At 43.7% G+C, this 14,163-nt stretch overlaps 2 protein-coding genes across 2 annotated transcripts; both read right to left on the minus strand.

Moving 5' to 3' along the window:
• Nucleotides 1–626: 626 nt before the first annotated feature.
• uhrf1 (ubiquitin-like with PHD and ring finger domains 1) lies at nt 627–7,326 on the minus strand. The gene is made up of 16 exons (XM_068743518.1): nt 7,174–7,326; nt 6,707–6,967; nt 6,266–6,405; nt 5,484–5,699; nt 5,084–5,199; nt 4,719–4,905; nt 4,502–4,625; nt 4,263–4,370; nt 4,023–4,127; nt 3,330–3,436; nt 3,049–3,211; nt 2,787–2,924; nt 2,234–2,363; nt 1,600–1,748; nt 1,164–1,262; nt 627–820 (listed from the first exon to the last, which is right to left on the minus strand). Exons 1-16 carry the CDS (start codon nt 7,324–7,326, stop codon nt 674–676), a joined length of 2,343 nt encoding a protein of 780 aa, XP_068599619.1. The 3' UTR covers nt 627–673.
• A 1,877-nt stretch (nt 7,327–9,203) lies between these two features.
• On the minus strand, nt 9,204–13,744 carry LOC137899861 (small conductance calcium-activated potassium channel protein 2-like). Its single transcript, XM_068743910.1, has 9 exons — nt 12,662–13,744; nt 11,862–12,281; nt 11,507–11,602; nt 10,965–11,383; nt 10,654–10,795; nt 10,471–10,581; nt 10,072–10,199; nt 9,891–9,960; nt 9,204–9,632 (listed from the first exon to the last, which is right to left on the minus strand). Exons 1-9 carry the CDS (start codon nt 13,742–13,744, stop codon nt 9,324–9,326), a joined length of 2,778 nt encoding a protein of 925 aa, XP_068600011.1. The 3' UTR covers nt 9,204–9,323.
• Nucleotides 13,745–14,163: the final 419 nt, after the last annotated feature.

Genomic DNA, 14,163 nt, shown 5'->3' on the forward strand with positions numbered 1-14,163 from the left:
CAGACTGCTCAAGTGTATGACCGAGTTTGATCTTGTATGCCCTCTAAAATGTCAGTATCTTTAAAGAGAACATCTTTCATCATATAAACATATTTGTGCAATTTAAATCATATGATCAACTCAGTGCCAAAAGTCACAATCGAATTAATAGGCTATTATTGACTAGTTTGCCAATTAATTTAACAGAAAAATGAGCTGCATTGTGTTTGTATATAGAGCCAATCTAAACATACAGAAAATAAAAAAAGACTGAATGGTCACATCTATAAAGTTGCACCTGAATGACAAACAGACCAGCTAATTCCAATCATAATGTGCACAAAATAAATCCCCAAACATTACGGGCTAAAACCATTTCGAACTTAATCTTCTTTTCAGAATGCTAAAAACGGAAGGATTTATTTAAAAGTAATTAAAATTTTACATTAGAATGAATTAATATATTTAAACTTACATTTTTTGTTTATTAACGGAGTAATAGTTAAAGGAATTTATCGTCAACCAGACATCATGGCAGTTCCAATGTGAAAAATTGTAGCATTTCAGGCCACAAAAATTTTAATTTTATAATCACAAAAATATATTAAGAGAACGGAATCTTTATTGCCTCTACTGAAACTTGCCCTTACAGTTTACAGTGGTTCCTTCAGGGATAAACAGGCAGAACCAATGATCATTTCCCATTGCTGTACCCTGGGAATAACTGATGAAGAATGTCTTGCAGGGATCGGTTGACAGACATGGAGTAGTTTTTCCCGAGGTCATGTCTGCAGGCCGGGCAGGTGTACACATCTGCTTTGAAGGATCGCTGAAGGCATTCCTGGAGTAAAAAGAAATACAGTCAAGAGCAACTCTTTATTTTTATGCTTCAATCAGACCACAGCAGGTCTTGTGGCGATTAGAGCAGAACTGCACAGAGAGCGAGCAAGAAGGTGAAAATGGAAAGATCATTGTTGGGTCCCTTATCTCCCCTGAATAGCTCCCGACATTCCGGCTCCCGTGTGGATAAACCCATACATCCTATAATAAGCCAACATGAACAAATGGACTTCAACTTCACCCTAGATTAAAAATCCATCCATCCATTTTCTTGTAGACCAGCCGCTTTTATACGTATGCCAGTAGAATACGGCAGTCTTGTTTAAGGACGATGAGTTTCTCACCCTGCAGACGTTGTGTTGGCACACGGTGGTGATAGGCTGATAGACCACTTCTTGGCAGCAAATGCAGAGGAAGATTTCTTCAACTTTGTTCAAGAATTTCTGGAGGAGAAAAAACAAAACATGAAATGTGTGAAAAGACACCACAAAGACTAAGTGCATAGCAACGGATTAATCTAGTTTCCATTATTTCTTATGGAAAATATAGTTTCAGTTTTCGAACATTATTACGGAATGAATTACGTTCAAGAACCGATGTTCCTTTGTATATTTCTTAATTTCCGAGACATGCTGGACATGCATTGTTGTTTTTTTACTTGCAAAACGTGATCAGGCTTCCATTCAAATCTATACTCATTACTCACAAAGGATGACGGCACCAAACCGACAAAGGGCACGGTTTCCCCCAACATAAGTGCCACCAATATAAAATAATTACCGTTCCAAGTGACAGTGACGCCATCGCTTCGTCCCACACTTTCTTGTTTGCCTCGTCCTTTTTAATGAGGGCTTTCTGCTCCCTGGTAAGCTTGTAGTCTTCCACCTTTATTTTCTTAGGAGTCTTGGCTGGTGAGTTCTTGGAGGATTCTGAGAGAAAGAATCAAATGTTAAATTCACTGATTCATGAAAGTTTCAGCTCTCACGAGGGTGGGGTGGGGGGGGCACGACCCTTCACCTTATGAATGTTAATGACTCCTGAGGAGTCTTATTGTTCTGGTGGTTTCAGCCCTTTGCTTTCTGCTCCAACAGGATTTTAAGTATCTGGACTCTCTACCAGTCATTTAGAGCTGAAGAAGCCTCTTGGACGAGAGGTGAAACGTCTTCAACTTCATGTTCAATTGATTCTTAGTTTTTTTGCTCTTCACGATTCACCTCAACCTGGATGACTGACAACCTACAAAGACAGGTTCTATTTTAGGTTCAGAGGCCGAACCGCATCTATGCAGGGAAAGCAAACCTTAGGTTTAAGTCAGGGCTGCATTTACCAGAATGTGTCAGATTTCCTACTCTGGGGATAAGAGCTCAAAAATGCCTTGAAAGCAAACTATCCCCCCGACACACAAAGAACTTACCACTGCCCTGAGATTTCCTCTTCCTCTTCGCCTTGCTAGGTGTTGCCGCCTCCTCCTTCTCCTTCTCCTCCTCTTCTTCCACTTCCACTTCATTTTTGTTCTCCTTCTCTTTTTGATAGCCAGCAGGATACTGCAACAAGAGCAAGTCAAAATAATTAAAACTAATGGTATTGTTCGCAAACAGCACGGATAGCAGGTCTGGTTTACATGTTTATCTGCATATCCTTACTGTGTTAATGTACCAGGACTTAACATTTGTAGATGAAGAGTCCTGTCAAGCATTAACATACCCAAGCTTAATGTTGAGTTCAGGATACATGAAAATAATTGATTTTCATTGTTTCATTCAATAAAAATATGCTTTCAAATTTTTTTTTAAAGAGGGCAGGGACTAGGGCATTTTCTGCTTTAAGTTTATTTTCAGACGTAATTCTAGAAAAGCAAAGTCAGTTTAGAGACATGAATTCTATTTCCTGAACCAATGAAACCAGAACTTCTGGCATGTAAAAATCCCCCCGTGTTGGTACCGGGTTTTCTGAACGATGATCTCTACCTGCATAGTAAGTCCGAGCTTCTTGATGCGTTCCTTGCCGTCTCTGGTCCATGGTGCAGACTCGTCATCATCACGCTTCAACAGGTAGCGCCACACCAAGAAGCCAGACTTGCCCTTGTCTGGCCAGTACTTTACAATCTGAAGGAGGTCAATGTGAAACTAGTTTTTAATAGTCAGGAGTTATTCAAACCAGAATCTATTTTATTCTGTACATTTAGCAGTGAATTGATGCAAACATAATATATCATATTTAATCTCATACCTTATATATCCCATCATATCGGTTTCCTTCCTCGGGGCAGTATTTACTGTGCTTGCGACCTTTGCAGCTGCGAACAACTCTGACCGGTTTTCCCTCCTTCCAGCTCTTGGATTCTGCTCCAAGCTTGTTGTTGACGGGGACATTGCAGTTCAGAGCCAGCGCCCTGGTGTGAACCGCATAATTTAGACGTGCAAAATAACAACAACACACAAGTTACAAAAATCATCCAATTCATTAAAGGATGTTATGTGTTGTATTCTTCATCATCATCATCATCATACCGGTTCATGTGAGTAAGGGTCTGATCACACGACTGCTCGGCTGTCCTCTTGTTTCCAGAGAGATCCCGGCCTCCAGAGCCAGTGTAAGTGAACTCATTGCCATCATCCTACAATGCAACAAACACATTTAGCAGGTTTGGGTACAGTTCCCGTTTGAACTGATAATTATCGGTACTTTATCCCGTCCGTTTAGTATCACGTAAAAACAGACAAAGGGCCACAAATACGCTCAAATTAACGCTAGAAAAGAGGGAGCTGTTCAAAGACCGACAGAGAAACACTGACAGCAGACGTTACATTAATAGAGAAAGTATATACAATAGGAAACCCATTCCAATAATGAAGAAATCCTCCACCAGATTTTTATTATGGAGGAAGAGGTTACATGTCTCTGGTCTTCCTGGTTTGGATACACCCATTAATAAACAGTTACTTATTTTCAGATGTGTAATTCATGCTTTGAATGCAGAGATCGAACCATTATCCCGAGTGGTCAGACCATGTTGGTCTATTCTGTCCATCTGACATTTCAAAATGATCCCAGCTTTGCTGCTGTTAGAGGTTTCCTCCATTTTTGGATGCTAAAGTTCAGTGTATATTGGTCAATATAAATTAAGCAAACCAGACTTTAATCTTATTCAGTTACATAATTGCTACATAAAAAAATAAAATAAAGAGAGAGACATAGCTTACCACATCATCCTCATAGCCGCCTGCCAGGACCAGAGAAAAGGCACCGTCATTGCTCCTGCCGTGAATCCCAGCCACGTGTGGCCTGTGGACGCCTGATTCACTAACCTAGAAAAGCCAAATAAAACAATTGCCAGCCACGGGAGGAAATGGAAGGAGAAACAAAACGTTGCTCTGCTTGTGCACAGAATGGCACAACAGCTCCTGTAATAGGAATTCAACGCTCCAGCTGCAGACACTGACCTGCACTCTGAACTTCCACAGGGAGCCGACAGGGATCCCGGGGATTGGACCGAAGTGATTTGACGGGACAATTGTGCACTGCTTGGTTCGACCGACACAGGCCATTCCCTGTGTGGGGTGGGGGGTGGGTGTTAAATAACGTCATTTATAGAATGGCGTATGCAGCATGAAATGAGTTTTCTGCCATTAAAAGTAACAGGAAATATTGTTAGTCATTTCTAAAAAGCGTCACTCTTTACCTTGCCCCAGTCCCTCTGGCTGGAGGAGCTGGCAGAAGCCATCTTTGCCTTCTTCTTGCTCTCCTTCAGCTTCTCTCCAGCTAACACAACCTCGCTGGCATCATTGCGGCAACCTGGGCAATACCTGAAATGGTAGAACACGTAACATAAAGCTCTGCGTTTTCTCTTTGAATGCAATGTAATTAATTTAACGAGTTCTGCATCTAATCCCACTGACCAGTCCTCGTCTTCTGGAATGGTGGTGAGTGGAGGGTTCAGGCAGTAGGTGTGATAGGCCATGTCACATTCATCACACAGCAGCTGCTTGTCCGGATCCTGCTTGATGCCACAGATGTGGCAGTTACACCACTGACAGTTTTTCTTGGGATCGTCCTTACAGTGTTTGCACTCGGGTCCATTTGATCCTGGTGAATCCAGATATTTAATCATTATTTATGCCATTTTATATTAGAGAGGGCCATACAGAAATTTAATGTTTGGCGTGCGAGTCCCGGCTGTGACTAAAAGCAACAATGAAACAGTCAGTAGCATTAACTGTTGACATAAACAAGATTATAAATCCATGCGAGTCCTTAAACATACTTTTCAGCGGACTTTCAGATCCAGCCGGGGCATCAGCCTGGGAACCAGGCTCTTCGATTTTGAAAATTTCGGTGAAGAACATGATCCGGCAGTCATTAAGAGAATCACCAGCATCGCTACAAAAAAAACATGAAACTTAGTGATGCAAGTAAGAGCATAAATGTCTTCTTAGTGTCCACTGATTCCTCAAAATCCTGTCACCGGAGCATAATACAAAGTCAATATTGACACCACAACAGGACACATCTTCTACGGTCACATCCGACGACCACATTTGGACTGGAATGGGATCACAAGATCAACCCCCGCTGATGGTAGGCCATGAACGCAAGTGGTGGTAGCTCCTCCTACTCTGTGTGCAACGACAAAAATGCTTAAAAGTAAGGAACGAAGCACTTACCCCAGGATAATCTTGGCGTAGATCTCCCTCAGTGTGCGCGTCTCCCTTTTCTTTTGGATCTCAGCATCATACCAGTAGCCGCGCTCCTTGGGGTCGTCTGGGTTGTAGTTGAGCATGACAACCATCCCTGGCTCCAGCTGGTGCCACTGGTAGACCGTACGGGCCCGTGGACGCACGTCTTTGTCCAGCAAGGGAATCTCCCCGTTCTCTGGGTAGCTGCGACAGCAGATGTGATAACATCGGTTTTGAGTTCAGAGGCGAACCACGCAGCACCTGCAGGTTCTTCCTACAACGCTGCTGCATGTATGAGAGCGCAGCAGGCTTTAAGGCCTACGCTGTCCAGAGAAATATCTATTGCAAACTCATAACAGAAGCATGTTTTTCAGGGAGGACAATTTTTTAGTGTAGTAACTTACATTAAAACATTGTACCCAATGCTACGACTACACACTCAAGATGAGTTCAACAACAACTTCCTTCCTCCAAACAATGGTTGAACAAAACTCCATTAGGATTAGTCGTGCGTCAGGTAAAGACAAAGCAAACCCGGGTTTGCACTGGGCATTGCCAGAAAAACTTGAACAACTTCTAGAACAGGCTAGCCTAGTTGGCAAACAAAGCGAAGCCTACATTGCAGACAGATTTTAATGCTGTATGTTACAGCAGGTGAACACAAATAAAAACATCCTTACAAACCGCATGAAAAATGGCTCATCTTAATCTGAATATTTAATCAGACAAAATCTTTGCTGATCACGAGTTTATAGAATGAGGATTCTTACTCGTCATATTTAACATGATAAAGTATCTCTTCCTCAGCACTCTCCTCTTCAGGAGTCTTTGGCCTCTTAGTAACGTTGACAATCTGCGCTTCAAACCAGGCCCCCATGTGCAAGTCCCTTGCATCCACCAGCTCATTGATCTAAAAGTACACGTAAAATAAAAAGGTTAGCAAGGTAGTCAGGCATACACAAGATATTCTTCAGTGCAACGGATATACAAGTTACATTTATAGTTTCCATGAATGAAGGCTTATTTTTTCTTTGTTTGTTGCAGGAAGTCTGAAATGAATGCAAAGCCTCGTCCTTCTGATGTGATGCAACAACAAGCTTAACAACTACTACTACTACTACTACTACTACTACTACACTTTCGGCTTGTCCCGTCAGGGGTCCCCACAGCAAATCAACCTTCTCCACTTCACTACAAGCATAACAGCTCACCTTGTAAAATCCAAACCCAGGATGAATGACCTCCGTGGTCTGGGCAGAGGTTCCAGCCGTCTGACCTTCAACCTCACCATGAGTGGAGCTCTTGTCAGACTCACTCTGGGTTGAGCTACAACCAGAATCAGAGTCAGAGAGCTCAGCTTCTTTGTCCTTTCTCTTGACAGCACCAACAGCGGGTTCCTTCTGCCTCACAAGCAGCTGCACGATGTCATTTAGACCCACATTGTAGTCAAATATGGTATGGCCGTCCTCCATCTGGTACGACACAAAAATACAAGAATGATGCTCGTTTCAACGGACACTTTCTCTCCTGCTGGTGTCTGCAAAAGTTTGTAAAAATTAATTCACAGTTGCGTTCATCCAGTATTTTCACCTGGATGTATTTTAAGTATTCATAAGCGATCTATTTAGTGTTCATAAAGACACATTCCCCGTCGGGACTTTATTCTGCCGCCTCACACCTGCTTGCCCCGGTAGAACAGCCTCTGCCTCTCCGGCTCCACCTTGAAGAGCTCCTCGACTTTCAAACGCAGCTCATCCACCTTGGTCAGCTTAGACAAGGAATCCACCTTATGGGTTTCCTTCCCGTCCATCGTGCGCACCTGAATCCACATTGCAGCGGCCCTGTAGTGAGAAGCCAAACCGTTAGACAAGACTGTATCTCGGTTCGTTACATTGTGCATTATTCATTCACTCCAGACTTGGTGGTGGTGAGCTACTCGCCACAGCTGCCAATTCCAGCCCTCCCGAACGCCACCGACATTCACTCGCTCACTACACTCACACGGGCAATGTGGGTGACGTGTCTTGCCCAAGGACACAACGACAGCGGACACATGTGTCAGAGCTGGGAACGGAACAGCCAGCCTCTCGATCACTGCCAAGGAGCCCTTGAGCAAGGCACCAAACCCCACAAGCTGCTCTAAGGCTGCCAATCATTCGACCATCTCTCCTTTATTTGCATGTCTACAGGCCCTTTGTGTGTGTGTGTGCGTGTGCACGCACGCCACCTCGTATGTGGGCATAATATACATCAGGTGTGTGGATAAACAAAGTTTATTACCCCTTTAGTCCCTTGAGTTAATCTTTTTGCATTGTTGGCTTTAATTGTGCCGTTTTTCTTCTGTATGAAATGTGTATAAATATAAGTGCATTATGTAATAAATAGTGTTTCCCCCACCTTCAACCATTAATTATTAAACGGGAGCCAGTCAGTTTACGAATAATCATTCATGTATTTATTTTTCACTCTCAAATTCAAACACAGACCGTAATTTAACAACTTCAATCAGCTGTGTCGTACAGTAGATCGCACTCCTGACGTCACGGCGCAGCAGAAAGGGAGGGAACAGGCTCATTTAAATACAGTGCGGGAAACCGAGCAGTAGGCCACGCCCAATCTGTTAAAAGCACGCACATCCGGACGGGAGGGAGCGCTAGCCAGCAATGTGCTTTCGCCTCCCGACAATAAAAACACGCGAAGCTACCGGGTATATAGTTCGGAACTTAACATTTATCAATACGAAATCGATCTTCTGCTGCTCTAAGCTTTTTACTTATTGAGGCTCGCAATAACCCGACAAAACACGAGTAATAGCATCGCGAGTAAATTACGTTTTCCCCAACTTGATCTGCGGCATTTTTAAGACGATGCGGTTTTTCCTCGTGCAAATACATCAACAATGGAAGGCGGAACGATATAAAACATCCCGTTTCAGGTTAGCGTATTTATTTCGTTTCACGACGCGCCGTAAACTTGCAACGTTTTTCCTATTGTCCCGACGTGCTTCACGTTATGGATTCAATTCAATTCAATAGTCAAGTTCTTCACCCACGTCACGACTTATAAGTGAGGTTACATTCAATATGCCAGAAACCTGCACCGGTCAGTAAAATGTTCCGCTTTTTAAGTTTGCAGTTGAGCGTAGCTGCCCCTCCTCCATGCCACACGCAGAGGAGCTGCAACTTTCTCATGTAGGCTAACTATAGTAAGCTAGCTAATTCAGTGACTGGGTCAATGGAGCCAATTTCAGAAGTTATTTGATCGTAAGAAAAACATGATTACCTGTTTCTTTGTCCAAGTTAAAACAATAAATTGCTGTTTAAAGAATAGTGCGCGCGTTCTCCAAAATATAAACCTCTTTACAAGGTTTGCGCGACCAACTCTTTGCTTTGTATGAGATTGATCAATGAGTTATTCTTCAAGACTCTCATATCCCGCCTACTCTAAAATATCAGCTTCGCCATTGGCTGATCGTCGCTGCGGAAATGGCGTTCACTGGGTTGTCGGGCTGTCAATCTTGAATGTGATTGGAGCAAAGCCTCAGCGCGCGAACAGCGTTCTCGTGGGTGCAGCTGGTCCCAGACGTTTATCGCGAGATTACCCGGTCACTCTCGCGCGGTAACCCGGAAGAGGGGCAGTTCGTGGTTCTAGTAAACAATCTACGTTATAGAGCTGCTTATAAAAAATAGTTTGAAGTTGTCAAACTCCCTCATGGAGGCCTGCATTGATTACCATTTCCATCCATCCATATCCATCTACCGCTTACCCTAAGATAAGACACCCTCTCTTATCTCCTCCGAGGGGCATCCCGAGGCGTTTAAGTGACCCCTAAGAGCTGCATGGTGCTTCCGGTGTGGACATCTGGTGTGGACTGGATCCTGGACAGAGCTGCTGCTGCCGTGCAGGGACTGAGCAGCACTCGGAGCTCAGTGAGGATGACAGGAAATGGACTCGATAGGCCAAGTCATCAAGGAAATCCTTCTGTAGCTTTGTTATTGCTTGAGAAAGCACGACTGGTAATGACTGAACGCTGAGGAGGATCGAGTCCAGTTTTTCTTCCAGAGCAACAGTCCTCCTGTCCAGCTCCTCGCTGCGATGCTGCAGCTGTGACACCAGGTCATACATCATGTTCTGACTCTGGGAAGCAAAGATGAGGACAGTTCACCCTGCTGACCTTCCAGCATGACCTTTCAGCATGTTGTCAGTTTGAAGAGAGATTAAAAAAAAAAGATTTAACCTGCTGTCTGCATGTGCTAAATAAGCTAAGATGTAACTCTTAATTCTCTTATTGGGGATTCAATGCAGAAATATGTATTTTATTTTATTAGTAGGAAGGTGACGTCATTTCCTTTCCTTTGACAATGTTTAACAAATGTCATATCCAAATATACAAACCGTGGCAAGGTCAGCAACTGTGTTGGCCTGGTCTGTCAATTTCCTTTGCTCCATTTTCACTGTCCGCATTCTGCAATTGGGGAAAAAAAAATCACAACCAAAGCTGCATTTGTGCCAAACCGAATAAACAGAGTTGTCCTTTTGTGGGGGTAGAATGCGAATGGCCTTCTTTCATACGTACTGGTGGATGGCTTGTAGGAATTTACGCTGATGCTGGCGAACTGTGGCGTGGTCAATTTTCTTGACCAGTTTGGTATTTTTGTAGATGAGCCAGGTCTCCCTCAACACATTGGCTGCTGTGTTTTTTATCTGAGGATGATACAACGCCATGCCGATGAAACAGCAGGATAGGAATGTAACCAATGTATTTGTTCCATGTGCTTTTCATGTTTTTTACTTGCATTATTTGTTGCATCACACACTTTTCCCTCATTCATTGTTTTAAGGATTCAGCTCTAGAGATCACTGAGAATCATGGAAATCCTAAACTACAGCAAACATTGTATTACAGCCGAGGCTGAAATTCTCCTGTTAATAATATTAAAAACAGTATACAACAATGCTGCGTGTGTCAAGAGACCTTTTTGTAGAGCTGAGTGTCCATCATGAAGTTATGCACGTGCTTCTCAGCTCTGGTGAGCTCGGACTTCCGTGCAACTACAGCGACCACTAAGGCTGTACAGCCGGCTCCCTGGAGAGGAGGGCAGTCCTGAATGACATTTGTCATCGCGTGATGCAACGAACATTCTAAGTGGAATCTCACCATTATTCCTGTCAGCAAACACACGCCCTTCCCACAATAGGTGTGAGGGACCACGTCGCCGTAGCCGATGGACAGGAAGGTGATGGAGATCAGCCACATCGCACCGAGGAAGGTGCTGGTCACTTCCTGTGCATCGTGATACCTGCAGACGCAAATCCTACACGCTGAGAAAGGCCGCCAAATGAGATGTTACACAATTCAGTTATTGCTGATGTTTGCCTTTCAAAATAAAATCCACCACTTGAATGACTATGGTAATGAATAAATGTGATTTGTTGTCAAAGGGGGGTAGAGAAGTGCTAAACTGATACCTCTCGCATACGCGCACAATCCAAGCTGCAATGATCCAACAGGACACACTGAAGACCAGCAAAACCGTGCCGGGACAGATGGTCATCAGAGTCTTCATGATGAAACGCGTGTCAAAGCTGATCTTGTTGAGAGCCCCTATGCTGCGTGAGGACGCATCTGTAAAGAGCTTGCTGTGCAGCAGCATGACCCGGCCAATCAGGTAGAGGCGAAGGAACATCGGCACCGAGAAGATGACGTCGACTTCAGCGTCAGCTACTGATGCTGCGTGGCCGAAGGCCAGCCGGGCGCTCCAGGTGAACACATACCGGCCTGGTATTGGGTGGATGGCACAGATAAGAAGCTCCAGTGCAACACAGAGAATGCGCTCAAAGGTCATAGCTATCCTCCAGTCATCCGCCCCGTTGTCCACCATGAAGAGCTGAGGAAAGAAGACATCTTTGGTGTGATGATTTCTGCAAATTTAATAACCCAGCTGTTCATATTTATTAGTCTTTCATGGATGACCTCAACATCTTCATCACTCTTTTTTGTGGAACCATACCTGTATTTCCCTGGCATGATACATTACAATGAGACCAAGAAGAATAGCAGTCGAGAGGCTGATCAGGCCCTTCATTACATATGAATACATGGATTCCTGCATGATAAAAACATGGAGAGTGCAGGCCATTACAAAGAGACACAGCGACTGACTGAAATAAGTAAAGGAGCTTATTTATCATTCATAATTTCTGAAATTGCTTGGGGGGCTGTTAAAGTTTTTTGCAACACAGCTCTGTTGCACATTACCGTAGATAGATAATTAGATGAATCATTTATTGAGTTAAAAATAAGAGAAGCCTTTTTGCCCCACAGAATAATTTGTATATTTGTACCTCTGAACACAGTGACAGTACCTTGCTGTAAAATCCGCTTGAGAGCTCTGTTTCAACCACCATGACAATAATTCCAAACAGCCCACAGACCAACGCGTAGTCACTCAACTGTTTCCGTTTACCAAAAAGAACTTTTCTCTGACCCAGCCGGTGACTAATGTCCTTGTTCTTCTTCTGTGGGAGGCTACCTTCCTCCTTGATCAGGTTCTCACTGTTTGCCTTGCTGGACTCCTCCCCTTTGACTTTGGAGAAGGCATCCTCGAGGATGGCACTGTTCAGATGCTGAAAAGGCTCCTGGCCTGAGTGGAGATCTGAAAAACTGGATCTGGAAATACTGTGGCTGCTCAGTGGTCGCACCGCATTCCCGTTTATTACAGCATCGGTGTCTGTCGGTTTGAGAATGTGGGACTGTTTTGATCCATGGACGGGCTGAGGGTTTGTCTGCAAAGCAAGGAAATAAATCAATCAGCACAGCTCACGCAATTACTCAGTGTACTGAAGACAATTTTAAAAGAAGACCGCATCGATTACAAATTCTCATGTTATGGAATTACTATAGGTGCCTAATTTTCCTTTTTATTAGAATTTGCACTCTGCAATTTTGATAACAAATATTGGTCTAGAAATCAGAAAAATGTGCACCTTGTCTTTGTCTGTCAGTATTTAGTTTCATGTTCATCCACTAGCCTTTACTTACAAACCATTGAGATAACTTAATGAGTGATTTTAAGCATTGGTGATGAAGTTTAGTGATAATGCTTTCATTTTTTCCCAAATTGTCTCGGAATGAACTCCCAACGAAGCTCAGCAAGCTACAACACATAAAGGAATTCAAGTACCTGATTTTGTCTCGCTTTCTTTTTCACTAAATCCTGGTTTTCAAACAAAGTATACTGGCCGGTATAGAAGGGCTGGATACTTTTGTCACTAGCTGGAGCAGACAGCCTCTTCACCCGTGTGCCGACGTAAGGGAGGTGACGACACTTGAGCACAACGGAGGCATCTCCAGACAGCATGCAGGTTGAATCACCGCTCACTGGCCAGTGAGAGCTTTTCTTTTGATGCTGCGGAACCAATAGAGGTTCTTTACCAGCGACCTTTTTCCAGTTGAGGTCTACCACGTCAGCGGGCTGAAGATGTTTGTGAAGTTTCTGAGTTGTGTCAGGACGCACGACGGAGTTCAGAGGGATGTTGAATAAAGACGTTTGGCCAATGTCTTTAAGTTTAAAATGATTGCAAGGATCAGTTCCACCTTCTTGGTTGGTGCACCGGAGCATAACATTATCTTGTGGATGGTTTGTTGCAGGATTCAAAAACTCCCTCTGGTTTGCTTGCTGTGGTAAAACCTGGCAAGCGGCCCGAGATAAAAGCTGAGTGTGTGGTGAACATGAAAGACTTCTGGACAGGTGGGCTCGGACTGTTCCCTGTTTTGACTGCGGAAGGAAATTAGAAACCTCTGACTGTTGCTTTGCTGCAGGACAGGAACAACCACGACTGTCATTATGGTGGGGATGTCCCACACCGGTCCCTGTTCTCTCTGATGAGGCCAAATCTTCTGCAACGCCACTAACCTGGCCACAGAGCAGCAGCCAGTCCTGATCGCTCAGCTGTGACAAGGTCAGGTTTTGGGTTTTCAGAGGCGACATCTGGGCTGAAACTCTTGGTGGGCTGATCCCATTTGACTTTTTATGGGGTGAAGATGAGTCGCAACAGAGGCTTGTGTCCTGTGCAGAAGACGATGCTTCCACAGAAGCTGGGTATCGATTGTGAATCCCCTTGGAAGAGTCGGCCGATGGTAAAGGACCCCCTGAGGTACATTTGTCATGGTCTCCATCATGGAAGACGTCGCCCGTTGAGTCGAAATGTCGTGTTGCATTGGTCGGTTTAACCAAAATCAGCCTCATGGCGTCACTGCAGAGCTGAAATGGGTTTGCACAAAAGCACAGATTGTTTTCCACATGTAACTGTAGTGAAAGAGGGGAGGAAAGAAAGACAGATCAATGTAGTAAAGCCTGGAAATCATTTGGATGGAGGTTATGTTTTTGCAGACAAAGATGTACAGTATTTTTTTTTTTGTCACAAACATAACCCATAAATAAGTGTAAGATATTATGAAATACACAAGCAGGAACATCTAAAGGTTTGTCATTTAAACCTTTCAAAATGTAGGCAACATAAGAAATAAGGTGAAATGACACTGTGGTTGTAATTTATTTTGCGGTTGTTTTTATTTGTATTTTTTTGCTTCAGAAAAACTTACTTTAAAACTAATTTTTCTCTCAGACTTTTGTCTGTCTTTGGCCTCTGTAATGACGTGTTATTA

This window comes from Brachionichthys hirsutus, chromosome 9 (assembly GCF_040956055.1).
Source record: "Brachionichthys hirsutus isolate HB-005 chromosome 9, CSIRO-AGI_Bhir_v1, whole genome shotgun sequence".
NCBI classification, from domain to species: domain Eukaryota; kingdom Metazoa; phylum Chordata; class Actinopteri; order Lophiiformes; family Brachionichthyidae; genus Brachionichthys; species Brachionichthys hirsutus.